This window comes from Hemitrygon akajei, chromosome 9 (assembly GCF_048418815.1).
Source record: "Hemitrygon akajei chromosome 9, sHemAka1.3, whole genome shotgun sequence".
In the NCBI taxonomy this organism is placed as follows: Eukaryota; Metazoa; Chordata; class Chondrichthyes; order Myliobatiformes; family Dasyatidae; genus Hemitrygon; species Hemitrygon akajei.
In genome coordinates, this window is record NC_133132.1 from 100,124,329 (window position 1) to 100,141,113 (window position 16,785).

General features: G+C 40.4%; 1 protein-coding gene across 4 annotated transcripts in view; it reads right to left on the reverse strand.

Annotated features, from left to right (window-relative positions):
• Nucleotides 1-16,785, reverse strand: part of arid4b (AT-rich interaction domain 4B) — a 145,673-nt gene that overhangs the window by 73,611 nt on the left and 55,277 nt on the right. For 2 of the 4 annotated variants that reach the window (XM_073056630.1, XM_073056631.1), the window contains exons 7-10: nucleotides 16,610-16,701; nucleotides 10,488-10,541; nucleotides 6,032-6,170; nucleotides 3,206-3,285 (exon numbers count right to left, since the gene is read on the reverse strand). In XM_073056630.1, coding sequence (XP_072912731.1) covers nucleotides 3,206-3,285; nucleotides 6,032-6,170; nucleotides 10,488-10,541; nucleotides 16,610-16,701 — 365 coding nt within the window. Of the gene's footprint in view, nucleotides 1-305; nucleotides 419-3,205; nucleotides 3,286-6,031; nucleotides 6,171-10,487; nucleotides 10,542-16,609; nucleotides 16,702-16,785 lie in introns of those variants that run through there. The other 2 variants (XM_073056633.1, XM_073056634.1) reach the window with 2 other exon arrangements.

Sequence of the window (16,785 nt, forward strand, 5' to 3'; positions counted from 1 at the left end):
TTCAAAAACTCTTTGTGTTAAAGGTTTATTTATTATTTTCAATGTGAAATTCTTCCTCTCCAGGTAGCTACAAAACCAAGAAAGAGAAAGTACAGCAGCACAATCATCAACCCCCAAATCCCTCACACAAAAAAAATGAGAAAGATTAGGCGAAAAAACACAGAATATAAAAAACTATAAGATTGAAGTCCATATCCAAAAATGCAGAAAACCTGGGTACCATTCTCTGGGCCCAGCGTCAGGCTCTCCCCTCTCAGGTAGCAGAGCGATTCCCAGCGATCAAAAGGCAGGCGGCCGGTGCTCACCTTCCACATTCACCTCGATGTTTCAATCTCCCTCATCACTTTGATTGGTGAGCATTGGAAGCTTTAATCGGTGAAATGGAGTTGAACAACAGCTTGCACCCCGACCTGCAGCCTCCTTGCCATGAAGTTCGTAAACGCTGCCTCTGCCTCCTGGAATCTTCTCGGAGACTGCAGAGCACTAAAACACAAAAACGATCTCCAAACTTCTGCATTCACCTCGATGTTTCAATCTCCCTCGTTGCTTTAATCGGAGAACAATGGAAGCTTTAACGCTGAACATCAGCTCACGCCCTGTCCCACAGTCTGCCTGCACTTGCCATCTCTGCTTCCCAGTATCCTCTCGGAGACTGCAGAGCACTGGAACGCCCAATATGATTTCCCAATTGCAAATCACAGGCTCCAGCAGTTCCAGAATCACATTCAATGTAAAAGACATAAAAGTAGTGAAATATATGGTTTCATGATCTATCCAGAAGATGTCAACAGAAGGAGCATTGCACCATCTTCACCAGAGGTCAACATGCTGATACAGCAGGCTAAAGGATTTTGCTGACATGGCAGGCTAAAGAGGGTTCAAAGGCAATGAGAGGACAGTATCAGGGAACCCCAGAGAATGATGAACAGGGAACAGAGGAGCAGAGACAGAAATAATGCCAAACAGATTCTGAAATGTTAGATCGATGTTTTCACTTTCAGTGGCAGTGTTACTCTACTGACTACAAAACAATTAGAAGCTACTGCCCATCAGACCTTTAATGCCATAAAGAGAAACCAGTAACATCATTACTTGTTTCCTTATCTATCAACTCATTTGGAAGGCTATGTCACGCAGGCTGTGACCAGTAGTCCTTAAGGGAACTTCCAGCACTCATCCATTCCCAAGCAGGTTCGGGGCTTAGACAGACTAGCTGGTAAGTTAGGGACTTTCTGAATGACATTTGCACACTAGTTCATTGCTGAACCCAACATAGAATTAATAGTGGAGGCCAATTGCACTGGGATTTCCCCAGCATTTCATGAGAGAATAAGCCTCTCCAGTCTTTCACCAGCAGGATGGGATATCTCACTCGTCTTAATGGGGATTCTTAACCTGGAGAATGGGCAGGACAAATGTGTTTTAATTACTTTTCTCTAAAATTTCTACTGATTTGAAAATGCTTTGATTAACTTAATTTTTAATTTTTTAAAATTGTTTTTTTTTAAGAAAAACTATTTTCTTAACTCCTTATAGGTTAAAAACAATTAAAGTAAAACTCTGCAGCTTTGAAAAAAGGCAAAGCCCTGCCTCAGCTTTGCCTCCTGTGAAAGGATCTCCAGATATTTGGCATTATGAGTGGCAAGTCTGTGTTAGGCACTATCATGCCCAGTATTTAAGAGTTTTCAAAAGGCAATTGATTTGGTACCCATCCAAATGTTCTAAGATATGGGATTATAGGTTTGGAATTATGTGTACAGACAGAGGAAATGCCAAAGGAATAGAAACAAAGGGGTCTTTTCAGATTGACTGCTGTCATTTATTGTGTGCCACAGAGATGAGTGCAAGACCCTCAGCTGCATTGCTTAGAAGGGTGGGAAAATTAAATACATTTTATAGCGAAGTAGCAAATCATCAGTCCCCAGAACATATCAAAGTGATTGAACTGGATGTCTGGACAACGATAAAGGCACCAGACCAGATTGGAAAGCATAAGGTGTCGGAGCCCTTTTGAGACATGATTTTGTGCTGACCTTTTAATCTATAACCTAATCCTTCCCTCTTTAACACTCCAGTTTTCTATCATCCATGTTTCTACCAAAGATGCTCTTAGATTCCCCTAATATATCTGCCTCTACTACCATGCCTGTCTAGGTGTTCCACAAACCCACCACCCTATATATAAAGAACTTACTTCTACCTTCCCCCCTATACTTCCCTCCAATTTCTTTAAAATTCTGCTCCCTTTTATTAGCCATTTCCGCCCTGGGAAAAAGTCTCCGTCAGTTGGCCATCGCTCCAAAGCAAAAAGCATTAGCTCGCTCAAACTACCTTCATAAGACATGCTTAAGAGTACAGAAGAATCTTGCTTTACTATTATACGGAATACAAGATCGCTTTTGTATTTTCCTGCAGTTGAAGGATGCCTGGGCAGTCCTGTAACCCAGGTCTACTTTCCTGCCCGTTTCCCATACTGCCTCATTCCAAACAGCCATCAATCTCAGATGCGTAAGTCCTCAACAGCTAAGCATCCACAACCATTTGTGACAATTATAAAGACTGGCAGCCTGCATAACAAATTATCTACTTTAAAAATCAGTCCACATCAAGACCATACGACATGGAAGCAGAATTAGGCCATTTGGCCCACAGAGCCTGCTCTGCCATTCCACCATGGCTGATTTATTATCCCTCTCAACTCCAATCTCTTGCCTCCTCCCCATAACCTTTTACACCCTTAAATAAAATCAGAATTTTTGAAACAATTCAGTAATGGGCCCTTATATTTAAATTATCATCCCCCCCCCCCCGTTCTAGAACTTTCCGCCAAAACAAGGATCAATCAGTACCCACAATTCTATTCCCTTTCCTCATTTTATATACTTCAATGATATCATCATTCTTGTTCTTCTAAACACCAGCAAATATTAACTAATCTTACTCAAGCTCAGCCACCGCTTACTTCTGCTTCTATTTCTTACCTTTTTAATGTCCTTAAGCATATGATGACAAGGAAAGGAGTGCTCAGCCCCGTTGAGATTAAGCACATTTTGGCAGTGGGGTTTCCAACAACAGAATGCAAGTGTCGTGTGTATTAGATGCAATGCTGGGTTTTCTGTTGGACTAGATTTCAGGATTAAATCCATGCTACAAGAGCTCTGAGTCAAGCATGGTTTTTTACAACATGATCTATGAAAGGACTTACAATTTCCCATCCTTGAATGAGCGAACTAAAACGCTGTCCTTTTTCACTGTGACTTCATCACTGCAGTCTGGCGAAATAACCTGTAGAAACAAAAATGATTTTTGTTTATCAAGATGTACATAGAATAAAATAAAACAACATGTTAGAATGTGAACTAAAGATAGTAACTCATACATAAACTCATTGAAGGGGATTGTTTCCATACTGACATCCTTAAATGAACTCCTCCCTGGCATGTGTCTTTGGTTAATTTCAAAAGATTAACTACAATTCTGATTTTTCTGTTAGACAAATGTAGTGAGCTTTAATCTGAGATTTTAAGCTTCCTCAATATTTTAATTACTTATTTAAAAAGGATGGCAAGTGGTGCAGCAGTTAGTGCTGCTGCCTTACAGCTCAAGGGATTCGATCCTGACCTTGAGTGCTGCCTGTATGGAGTTTGCATGCTCTCTCTGTGACTTTGGATATTTCCTCTCACATCCCAAAGATGTTAACTCGCTGTTGTGTATTATCACTTTGTGAACAGCATAAAGAATCAAAGGAACCAGCTTAGAATCAGAATCAGCTTTATTATTACTGACATAAGTCATGAGATTTTTGTTTGTGGCAGCAGTACAGTGCAATACATACAAAATATAAATTACAATAAGCAACATCAAAGAGCTGCAGTGTAGCTCCTATGAATTTATAGACTTGATAACACTATGAATGGGGAGAATGGGGTTGAGAGCGAAAATAAATCAGCTGTGGTCAAATGGCAGAGCAGCCTCTAAGGAGCAGAATGGCCTAATTCTGTTCCTATGTCTTGTAGTCTTGTATAGACTTGACAATACTGTAAATATAAAGAAAGACTGTTTTACTGTGAATTAAGTTTATTTTTGAAATAGCTGGTTTATGTCAAGATCTGATCCGCAGGGATGCACACCGAGATATATGCTGCTAGAAGATCATCAACTAGGTGGAAGACACTCTTTGGTAGTTCTGTCGTCTCCCTGTGTCAGGAGACGTCCCTATGTGAATGCATATTCCAGGGCAGGGAGGTACGAGGTGAGAGACAAATGTATAAAGGTGCAGTGATCGCAAAGGCTGTCGGGAAGAGCCACAGCCAAGGGCCTTGCTGCCACTGGATACTGAATAGCTGGGTCATGTATAACAGCCACTCAAACAATATACAAATTTACTTTGAGCTTTGAACATGAGTGTTTGTTGTAAGAAGGAAACTAAAGCCGGTGGCACAGTGGATGGGGCAGGAGGCTGGCAGCACAGAAGGTCTTTGCTGGTTATAACAGAATATTGATAATGCAGGCCTAGGCTAAGAAGTGGCAAACAGAAGTCAATCTGGAAAAGTGTGAAGCGATACACATTGAAAGGTCGAATTTGAAGGTAGAGTACAGGGTTAAGATACTTGGTTTTAAAGCAACACTATTAAACACTGATTAGAACACACCTGCAGTTCTGGTACTTATTATAGGAAGGATGTGAATGTTTTAAAGAGGGTGCAGAGGAGGCTTACCAGGATACTGCCTGAATTAGAGAGCATGTTTTATGAGGAAAGGTTGAGCTCTTTGGAGGGTAGATTGTGAGGTGATTTGATAGAGATGTACAAGATGAGAGAGCCTGTGCCTTTTCCCCAAGATGTAGATGCGAGACAGCATAATTTTAAGGCAATTGGAGGAAAGTATAGAAGGGATGTCAGAGATTGTGTATTATTTTTTAAAAAAATACAGAGTGGTAAGTGCATGGAATGCATTTCCCAGGGTGGTGGTAGAGGCAGATACATTAGGGGAGAAGTTCCCAACCTTTTCTACGCCATGTACCAATACCATTAAGCAAGGGGTCTGTGGACCCCAGGTTGGGAACCCCTGCATTAGGGAGATTTAAGAGACTCTTCAAACTTCAAAGTAAATTTATTATCAGAGTACATATATGTCACCATATACAACCCTGAGATTCATTTTCTTGCAGGCATTCACAGTAAATACAAAAAACACAATAGAACCAATGAAAGACCACCACCCCCATCCCCAACAGGACGGACAAACAACCAACGTGCAAAGGACAACAAATTGTACAAATACAACAACAATAATAATAATAATAAATATGTACAGTAAGCAATAAATATCAAGAACATGAGATAGAGAAAGAGCCTTAGACAGGCACGTGGATGAAAGAAAAATGGAAGTCTATGTAGGAGAGAAACAGATTGATAGGTTAAAATGTCAGCACAACTCGGGCTGAAGGGCCTGTACTGCGCTGTAGTATTCTACCTTCTATGTGGGGCACTGATGCGTTGCAAGAGAATGCATTGATACGATTGGATAATGAATATAAAGACAGACATGGACTGATTGCATTCACTATAAAGTATATTTTTGACATAGATAAAGATCGCTATGGAGCAGTCCAATCATAAAAAGGTCTAACTGGACTGATCCATTGTTTGGAATGGCCCCTCTACTGAGACCCTCCCCTTAACACCATCTTTTTCCATTTCCCACTCTCCATCAATCCTGTTTTCTCGTTTCCATGGTAGCTGGCCATGAAGAAATCACTTTAACAGTGCTAACACACTTCCCAGTGGGCAGTGCACAAATGAGAGAGCAGCTGTCAGCCAAGGCAGCAGCTGCTATCAGTGCACAAGCAAGACAACTTCGAATACTTTGAAATCAGGGAAAAAATGGGATATCCAGACACAACCATGTTCTAATTCAGTTGCCTTCTGATTGGGAATTAGAGGAAAATACCAAGCTAATGCCTATTTAAATACCAAAAATGGGTAAATTCTCACCATTCAAAAGTTTAAGTGTTTTAAAAAATGCTCACCAGAGCTGGGTACCGGGATGTCTTCCTTTTGTCTCCATTCGTACACTCTACACAGACAATTTTGCCAATTAATTCATCACTTAATCGTCTGTCTTCATCATCTTCATCACTGGATGAAGATGAATCTTCTTCATCGGGGCTATAATGAAATTGCACCAGAGATGAGATCATGCATGCAGAATATCAGTGTGTCTCAAGACATGCAAAACGATAAAAATCATGTAGCATTTTCAAACACTACCAATGATTAGATAGGGTGGAATATTAACATAATGTGTGTGGATGTTTGTACTTCGGATAAATCACAAGTATATTACTACACTAGCTTAATACAGGCTGTTTCACAGGTTACAAACATCTGACTTATAGACACTCTTTACATATGAATGAGCTCCTATAATAACATTAAATTTTGTTCTTATGAATGGCAGATCTAGCTTCCCCTTTCTCTTTGCAGTTTCAGGTAATTGCTTTTTCTTAGCACAGTCCTATGTGCTTCTCAGTATGTTCCTGTGGAGCTGTGGTTACCGCATTGAGTGATTTTGAAATATTTTATGACTTGTGGAGCTCTGTAAAAATAGAACCCATTCATTTCCTGGGGATAGCCTGTAATGTGCTCTAAAACACGTTTCTTTTTTTTCATAATGAAAAAATAAAAGCAAACAAAGAAATATTGAATAATTTACTGGTCAAGTATTGGGATGAACTCTCATGATTTGCATCCAAAGCAAGGGCATGCTCCTAGTAGAGAAGTTGGGGGTTAGTGGGAGTGAGATGAGGTTTTTGAGAAGTTACTTTTGAATGGGGAAATCAGTTAATCAGATGGAAATTTCATCTAATGGCGGGAAGCAGCAACCATCCTACTTAGTTCAGCCTTCTTCAGGTTGGTAGAAATGATTGAAAAACAATGACTGCCTTCAAGAATACAAAGAGTTAAAGTACACTGGTGTCCGAGTGCACAGTGAAGCTAAAAGGGGTATGGTATTATCACATATAGAAAGGTACGTCATTGAAAGCACTGGAAACCTGACCCGAACACTAGTACTCCCCATTCAATGCTGTGCCACGACTTTAACTAAATCTTCAGTTTTTGCTGGGGCTCCACAGCAATGAAATCATAAAAAGAGAATTTTCATCATCATTTGGCTGAGTGTGAGTTACCTGTGAGGGCTAGGCCGAGTGGTGCAGCCACTCAGCAATGAAATGTGCCCTGTGCAGGCATTGCTGGGCACTGGCAGATCAAAGTGCCTGGATCCTACAGTGGCATGGTAGCTTAGTGGTTAGGATGGCACTTTACAGTGCCAGCAACCCAGGTTCAATTTCCACTGCTGTCCACAAGGATGTTCTCCCCATGATTGCATGGGTTTCCTCTCACATTCCAATGGCGTACAGTTACGGTTAGTAAGTTGTGGGCAAGCTATGTTGGCACCAGAAGCATGGCAACACTTGCCAGCTGCTCTCAGACTGTGTTGGCTGCTGACGCAAACGTCACATTTCACTGCAGGTTCCAATCACATGTGACAAATAAAGCTAATTCTTTTTATTTGACTTTAATCACCTCCTGCCCTTTCTCATCTAACTGCACTGCTCTCTCTGCATCGCAGAAGTAAAGATTTTTACTCGTCATGTATATGAAGGATGCAAGTAATAAAGTCAATTCCGTTCAATTCAAGTTTCTCTATGGCAGCATAGAGGCTTTAGATGGAGGACAGTGACTATGAGCAGTTTTCAGCCAAATATAATGATGTGCCGTCATTGGGGAGGATCCAGAAAAGGCTCATAAGAATGATCTCAGGAATGAACGGGTTAACGTATGGGAAGTGCTTCATGGCTCTGGGAACATACTTGCTGGAGTTTAGACGAATGAGGTGGGGGAGGGACAGAAATCTCATTGAAACCAGCTAAATATTGAAAAATCTAGATAGAGTGGTGACCAGAGGGCACAGCCTCAGAATAAAAGGATCTCCTTGTAGAACAGGGATGAGAAACAATTTCTTTAGCCAGAGAGTGGCAGATCTGTGGAATTCATTGCTACTGATGCGCGTGGAGGCCAAGTCACTGGGTATATTTAAAGCAAAGATTGATTGTTTCTCGATTAGAAGGTGATGGGGAAAAGGCAGGAGAATGGGGTTGAGAGATAATAAATCATCCATGATGAAATGGCGGAGCAGACTCAATGGGCTGAATGGCCCAATTCTGCTCCCATATCTTCTGGTTTTATTTCTCTACGGTAGTAGGTATTCAAGTAGGTCAAGCTACATAGGTCAGACAACAGCTTCTGACACATTCAAAAGGAGGCAATGAGAAGAACAGTAGGATCTGGGCATTACCAGAGATGGCTAGGGTACCACAACCTGCCCTTGTACATAGTCACTCTAACCAAATTGGGCATTGTTTTATTACTGTTTGAATCCCACTGGAGGGCAACGACTCGTGCTGGGTTCTAGGCACAGCATCATTCATTCTGAACAGAGAGGTCAATTTTTTTTAAAAACACACAGGCTGGGTACACACCTGTTAGCGTTTGGATTCCAGGATTAAGAGCTCTTTAACACATCAGCACTCTACTGGGGTAGAGCTAAGCATGACACCAGTGGCAATAGGATTAGCACAACACAGATTGTCAGAAACAAAGTATCCTGCCGATCCACCGCTGTCATAACAAAAGTCCATCTCTCATTTCAAAAGTGACATTTGATATATGCAATTTATACTTCAAAGTAATTGCTTAAAAATGAAACTGAGCACCAATCTTGCCAAAATAAACCCCACAAAACATGCTTATGATTTCTTTACGCACAGCACAACCACAATGCTTTGACATGCTGCAATTCACCTGAGGAATTTGATTGACTTCTTAAAACAGAGAGTTTTTATCCAATGATATTTTAAAGGCTACAAATCATATCCAGTAACAAAACTACAACAAATAAACACAAGAGATTCTGCAGATTCTGGAAATCCAGAAGAACACAAACATATTGCTGGAGGAACTCTGCAGCTCAGGCAGCACCTGTGCACAGGAATAAAGACCAAGACCCTGATAAAGCATTGACTTTTTATTCATCTCCATAGATGTTGACTGACCTGCTGAATTCCTTTATAGGGAATAGGGAATAGTGGATAAGGGACAGCCAGTGGATGTGGTATATTTAGATTTTCAAAAGGCTTTTGACAAGGTCCCACACAGGAGATTAGTGTGCAAACTTAAAGCACATGGTATTGGGGGTATGGTATTGATGTGGATAGAGAATTGGTTGGCAGACAGGAAGCAAAGAGTGTGAGTAAATGGGACCTTTTCAGAATGGCAGGCAGTGACTAGTGGGGTACCGCAAGGCTCAGTGCTGGGACCCCAGTTGTTTACAATATATATTAATGATTTAGACGAGGGAATTAAATGCAGCATCTCCAAGTTTGCGGATGACACGAAGCTGGGCGGCGGTGTTAGCTGTGAGGAGGATGCTAAGAGGATGCAGGGTGACTTGGATAGGTTAGGTGAGTGGGCAAATTCATGGCAGATGCAATTTAATGTGGATAAATGTGAGGTTATCCACTTTGGTTGTAAGAACAGGAAAACAGATTATTATCTGAACGGTGGCCGATTAGGAAAAGGGGAGATGTAACGAGATCTGGGTGTCATTGTACACCAGTCATTAAAGGTGGGCATGCAGGTACAGCAGGCGGTGAAAAAGGCAAATGGTATGTTGGCATTCATAGCAAAAGGATTTGAGTACAGGAGCAGGGAGGTTCTACTGCAGTTGTACAAGGCCTTGGTGAGACCGCACCTAGAATATTGTGTGCAGTTTTGGTCCCCTAATCTGAGGAAAGACATTCTTGCCATAGAGGAGTACAGAGAAGGTTCACCAGATTGATTCCTGGGATGACAGGACTTTCATATGAAGAAAGACTGGATCGACTAGGCTTATACTCACTGAATTTAGAAGATTGAGGGGGGATCTTATTGAAACGTATAAAATTCTAAAGGGATTGGACAGGCTAGATGCAGGAAGACTGTTTCCGATGTTGGGGAAGTCTAGAACAAGGGATCACAGTTTAAGGATAAAGGGGAAGCCTTTTAGGACCGAGATGAGGAAAAACTTCTTCACACAGAGAGTGGTGAATCTGTGGAATTCTCTGCCACAGGAAACAGTTGAGGCCGGTTCATTGGCTATATTTAAGAGGAAGTTAGATATGGCCCTTGTGGCTAAAGGGATCAGAGGGTATGGAGAGAAAGCAGGTACAGGGTTCTGAGTTGAATGATCAGCCATGATCATACTGAATGGCGGTGCAGGCTCAAAGGGCTGAATGGCCTACTCCTGCACCTATTTTCTATGTTTCTATGTTTAGCATTCTGTATGGGTTACTCTAAAACTACAATACAGATTATGTCTTTGCTGGCAATATTCCAATGCAGTAGAGAATGGTGCATTATGTTCAATATTAAAATGTTGTTTACCTTTTTAATTGGAGGGGATGGTCACACTTTGAACTGCTACTTTCAGCTTTGTATCTGCATTCAATGGCAAAGATTGTTCTTTCAGAATTGGATTACACAAATCATTCCCAAAGACAGAGGTCATTCTCATGAGCAAGACAGTGACTTGGAACTTTGCTCTGGAATCCTATTCCACATAATCCCAAAACCTTGCATTTTGAACAGAACCACTCTGTTATGTATCAAATTAAACTGGGAGACATGGCAAGCTCTTTTTGCAATCAAGAACTCAACAACTCGGTCTTCAACTAATGAATACCCTGCTAGCACAGCAGTCTCATCACTGGGACAGCGAGCTGTCTACTTTTTACTATTTACCTGGGCTGTGCTCTTCACATGCATTTTGAATTATATTTTCTTAACTTATTTGTGTCAATATTTTGTTTTTATGTGCTATGTGTGATGTATGAATTATAGATGCATCGTGGTCTGGAGGAATATTGTTTCATTTGGTTCTATTACTTGAACTTGAATTTCATCCAAGCTTAACTGATTGGAAGATAACTGTGCTAAATATAACCATTTTTAACAACTGATTATGATATAATCACAGATCAATTTCTTATTTTAGTGTAAAAAGAGTCAACAGAATAAAAAATGTAATCAGGTGGAAATATCATGAAAATCCTACAATCTCATACTGAATTGACATCGTTTCCCAGCCAAACTCAGAATATGGAGCACTAAAACAAAAACAGAAAATGCTGCCAGCACTCAGAGGTTATATATAGAACAACTCAGTCAGCATTTCAAGTGCAGACCCTTCTTCAGAACTGAAAGATGATCTGAATGAACAGCAAGACCCAACAAAGGTCAGAGGGAAAAGTATGCATACGTACAGCAAAGATGCGTTTAAAATGCCTGAAAAAACCATGCAGAGGAAAAACCACAGACATTGGGTGCCACGGTGGTGTTGCAGCAAGCGTGTCGGTTTTCTAGCTCAGAGTGCTCCAGAGTTTGGAATTCAATTCTGGTGCTGTCTATAAGGAATTTGTACATCATCTCTGTTAACTCTGTGAATTTCCTCCAGATGGTCTGGTTTCCTCCCACAGACCACAAACATACTGGGTAGTAGGTTATTTGGTTGTTGTAAATTGTCATGTGATTAACTAGTACCACTGAATCAAAGGTGGTGATGAATCAGCATATAAGAGGGAGACTGAAATCTGGCTGAGTGGTACCAAAACAACAACCTCTTATTCAATATCAGCAAGACCAAGGAGCTGATTATTAACTTCAGGAGAAGGAAAGTAGAGGTCCATGAGCCAGTCCTCATTAGAGGATCAGAGGTGGAGACAGTCAGGAACTTTAAATTCCATGGTGCTATTATTTCAGAACTGTCCTGGGCCCAGCACACAAATGCAATTACAAAGAAAGCATGGCAGCGCCTCTACTTCCTTAGGAGTTTGCAAAGATTTGACATGACATCTAAAATTTTGATAAACTTCTATAGATGTGTGGTGAGAGTATATTGACTGGCTGCATCTCAGCCTGATATGGAAACACCACTGCCCATGCATGGTAATTCATACAAAAAGTAGTGGATACGGCCCAGTCCATCATGGGTAAACTGTGCACATCATCCAGCACACCTACATGGAATGCTGTCACAGGAAAGCAGCGTCCATCATCAGGGACTCCCACTAATCAGGTCATGCTCTCTTCTCACTGCTGCCATCAGGAGCGTGGTACAGAGGGCTCAGGACCCACAGCATCATATTCAGGAACAGTTATTAACCCTCAACCTCAGGCTCTTGAACCAAAGGGGATAACTCCACTCAACATCCCTCGCCCCATCACTGAAATGTTTCCACAATCTATGGGATCACTTTCATGGACTTCTCATCTCTGATTCTCGGTATTTATTATTTATGATTAGTGTTTTTCTTTTTTGTATTGGCGCAGTCCATCGTCTTTAGCACTCTGATGGAATGCAGAGTTGGTGAAGTCTTTCATTAATTCTATCATGGTTATTATTCTATTATGGATTTATTGATTACACTCGCAAGAAAGTGAATCTCAGGGTAGTATATGGTGACATATATCTACTTCGATAATAAATTTACTTTCAACTTTGAGACAGGTGGGTTGCTGGGTGTTGCAGCTTGGGCCGGAAGGGCCTGTTCCCTGCTGTGTGTCAAAATAAAAATTGATAAAACATAAAAGGGAATTAAATCCCTTGGAGGTGGGAGCTAAAGCAAACAAAATTGGAAGAACAAAAAATACTTGATTCTTTTCATGCCAAGAGGCACATCTGAAATGATCGCTTAATTGCTTTCTCTACAGATACTGCCTGTCCTGCTAATCACTTTCACTTTCATTTATTTCACTTCCAAAAATCTGTCTCATGTATCTGTAAAACTGATCTTGTTACTTCTCCTCCCCCTCCTTGTTTTTAGGGTTAGCCCAATGCAAATGTCAAAGTAAAACACTACACAATACAGTTTTAAATAGTTCTTCTCACAAATAAGAATGGTCTTATTTATACCAAGTATCCCTATTTCCACTAGTTTGCATGAAAAATAGCTTTCTCTCCTTGTCATACTGACCTGGCTGGTGCATCGTGCAGATGGCTAGGACACAACATCAATGGTCGACCTTGACCAACGGAGGCCTCACACCCCTAGTTCCAGCCTCAAAGTAGACAGGACACTACATTGCAACTAAATAATAACCAGTTCCATGACGGCCACTTACATCAGCCTCACTACTGAAAAACATAAAGGGAACTGAGAACTAAGTAACTCTCAGACTCACTGTGACCCAATGTTCAGGAAGCTCCATGATAGCAGTTATTTGAGGCAATGCAATGATTCATCACAGGAAGCTTGAGCTCTTTACATTTGTAATAAATATGGTCTGCACTACAGAGAGTTGGCAAGTTTGTGTTAATACAATCTGCCTGGACACAGCATCATCAAGTATAAAATACAAATGACAGTGCAGAAATATTCTGAGATTTCCGCATGTGAAGGAGGAGATTCTGAGGTCTAAATGACAACCACAGAAGACTGTATTGTGAGGACACCAGTCAGACTTTACAAACTGCTCGATCAATGTTAATTCATTCTACTCCCCCTTGATTCCATTTTGTCTGCTTAACAAAAGTCTAATCTCAGTTTTGAAAATTTCAAACAAACAACAGATGAATGCGAGTGGCCCAGTGTTCGACAACCTTCTGTCTGAAGACATACTTCCTAAAGAAGTTTACCACTATTAATAAAGTGTTTGCCTACATCAATTTAACCATTGGGCCTCTGCAACCAGGTGGTTAAATTGGATCAGAATATACTATCTCAGATTAAAAGACAGAGTGGAGGTGGTTCAATACAATTTGATTTGGATATTTATATGTTAGATTATACTTAATGCCAAGAAGAGAAAAAAGATAGATGCCTGCATGCCCTGTTCACTGGCCATCCAGGCCACGTCCCCTTCTTGCTATCACCATCGGGCAGGAGGTGTCCACATCAGCAGGTTCTGGAACAGTTATTACCCTACAGCCAGTCAACCAGCATGGATAATTTCAATCACAACTCTGAACTGATTCTATGACCTACAGATTCACTTTCAAGGACTCTTTACAACTCATGTTCTCAGTATTATTATTTTTAATTTGCACATTTTGTTTTTTGTACATTGATTGTTTGCCAGATTTTATGTATATTTTTCATAAGTTCTATCATATTTCTTTATTTTCCTGTAAATATCTACAAGAAAATGAATCACAAGGCAGAAAATGGTGACACATATGTATTTTGAGAATACATTTACTTTGAACCTTGACAGACAGTGAACCATTGGATGAGAATGCAGCCTAAGATGAAAAGACGACCACTGTTACAAGCCCTAAACTGCCAATATAGTACTGTCATCTTGCAAAAGTGACAGTAATGCTTGTTCCACCTGACCAAGGCATAGGGCAGAATGGATTCAAATTGCAAAATAAAAGACCCGGAGTACATTTCAGTTACTTGATAAAATTAAGTAAGGTACAAAATGTGTAGACGTTATAGACTACTGACGGCAATGTCTTGTGAGAGGAGTGAACTGTCATGAATAGTTAATAACACATTATTCAAATTAACTGTAACTTAAATATGGAATAAAAGGATGTATCTGTTGGCTTTATTAAAGCAGAGTTGACAGGTTCTAGATTAGAAGGAGTGTCAAGGGTCATGGGGAGAAGGTAGAAGAATGTGGTTAACAGGGACAATAAATCAGCCATGATGGAATGGTGGAGCAGTCTTGGTAGATCAAATGGCCTAATTCTGCTGCTAAATTTTATGGTTTTATGGTCTAAAGGCTCTGAAGGTGAAAATTTATGAGCAAATGTTATGTTTGACACACATTACTACTGATGGTTCTCATTGGGGCAAATCTTTTGTTCTGTTGCTCACCTGGCTTTAAAGACAAAACAATCAAAATAATTTCAAAATGTGTTACTTGACCAGGAAGCCACTGTAGCTCCTATGTGTTGAGGCACAAGAGAATACTTGAGAGATTTCACAGAACTCTCAATAGATGGGGAAAACACAAGGTGGGCTTGGGATGCTGTATCGTAGCATAATGTTTAGAATAATGCTATTATAGCGCCAGCGATCATCGTTCAGGGTTCAATTCCTGCTACTGCCTGAAAGGAGTTTACATTCTACCCGTGAATACATGCATTTCTTCCAGGTGCTCTGGTTTCCTCACATATTCTAAAGACAAATGGTGATGGTTAGTGAGTTGTGGGCACACTATGTTGATGCTGGAAGTGTGGTGACACTTGCAGGCTGCCTAGCACAACCCTTGCTGATCTGATTTGACGCTAACAATGCATTTCACTATATGTTTCGATGTATGTGACATGACAAATAAAACTAACTTAATCTTTTAAAATGTCATACAGTTCTCACTTTTACAATCAAAGTCCAACTCAGGCAAATGAAATTAAAACTTATCTTTCTTTCTACAGTGAGATACTCATTTAAAGTGAATGAGGTACTTAACCCACCTCGGAGTGGTTGGAACTCATCGAAGATGGGTGAGCAACTCTCATTACTGAGGAGGCCCTCCGTTGGTCGAGGGCGACCACAGATGTTGCAATATGTAGCATGTGAGTGCATCCAAATCCAACCCTTGTCATCTGTAGCAAATGACAATCTGTAGCGAGAGGGTGGCAAATTTGTGGAATTCATTGCTACAGATGCCTGTGGAGGCCAAGTCATTGGATATATTCAAAGCCAATGTTAACAGGTTCTTGATTAGTAAGGGTGTCAAAAGTTATGGAGAGAAGGTAGAAGAATGGGGTTGAGAGGGATAATAAATAGGCCATGATTGAATGGTAGAGCACTCAATTAGTTGAATGGCCTAATTCTGTTCCTGTCTTATGATCTTGTAGAAAAGGAGATTCAGAGGAATGTCAGAGGGTGGAAGATAATTGAATCAGGACCTGTTAATATTTTAAGCTTCATATCCTGAACACAAATTTAAATCTTCACTGTAAGTACAAATGAGAAATCATGTGAAGGAAAATGTCTTTGCCAACTTGTTACACTGCACTTAGACATCCCCACCCGTAACAACATTGCTAAACTTTGCAATTACAACATAAGAGATCTAAGTAGGTAGTTTACATTACAAGCAATAGAATTTACAATGAGGGATAAAAGTTGGATGGATGTGCATTTCTTAGTATTGTTTATATTAATAACAATAATAATGGTTTAAGAAAGTACATGCAATATATTTGCAAGTTATGTTAATACATGCCCTAAGGATATTTAATGATGCAGTCACTATGGACAGTGCTCTGGCACGGAAAGACAATGGAACAGCTAGATTGGTCATTTTTCATAGCACGACTGAGATGGCAATGGAAACTCTGGCAAACAGTTTTAAAGAAATTTAGGAGAACGCTCCCCCACCATGGGAGGTGCAGTAAACTTTACATCCAAGTTACATGGAAGTCATTCGTATAGATTTTTAAAGGCACTGAAGAAAACTACTAGGCCTGCCAAATCATTGCCAGTATAAGTCAACAGAAATATCTTAAAAGCTTTATATTCCAAATCTATATACTACTAATTATTACTCACACTGGATTAGACCTTCTTCCTCGGTTGGACTTCTTTCCAATGACAGGAGTGCCAAAATGTTCAGGATTGGTAAGAGGCAACTGATCAAGAGTCTAAAACATCAGCAAGCAAAACACAATCAACAGATCCATAGGAAACCCAGGATCAAATCAGCAACGTGAAATGTTTCTTTTCTC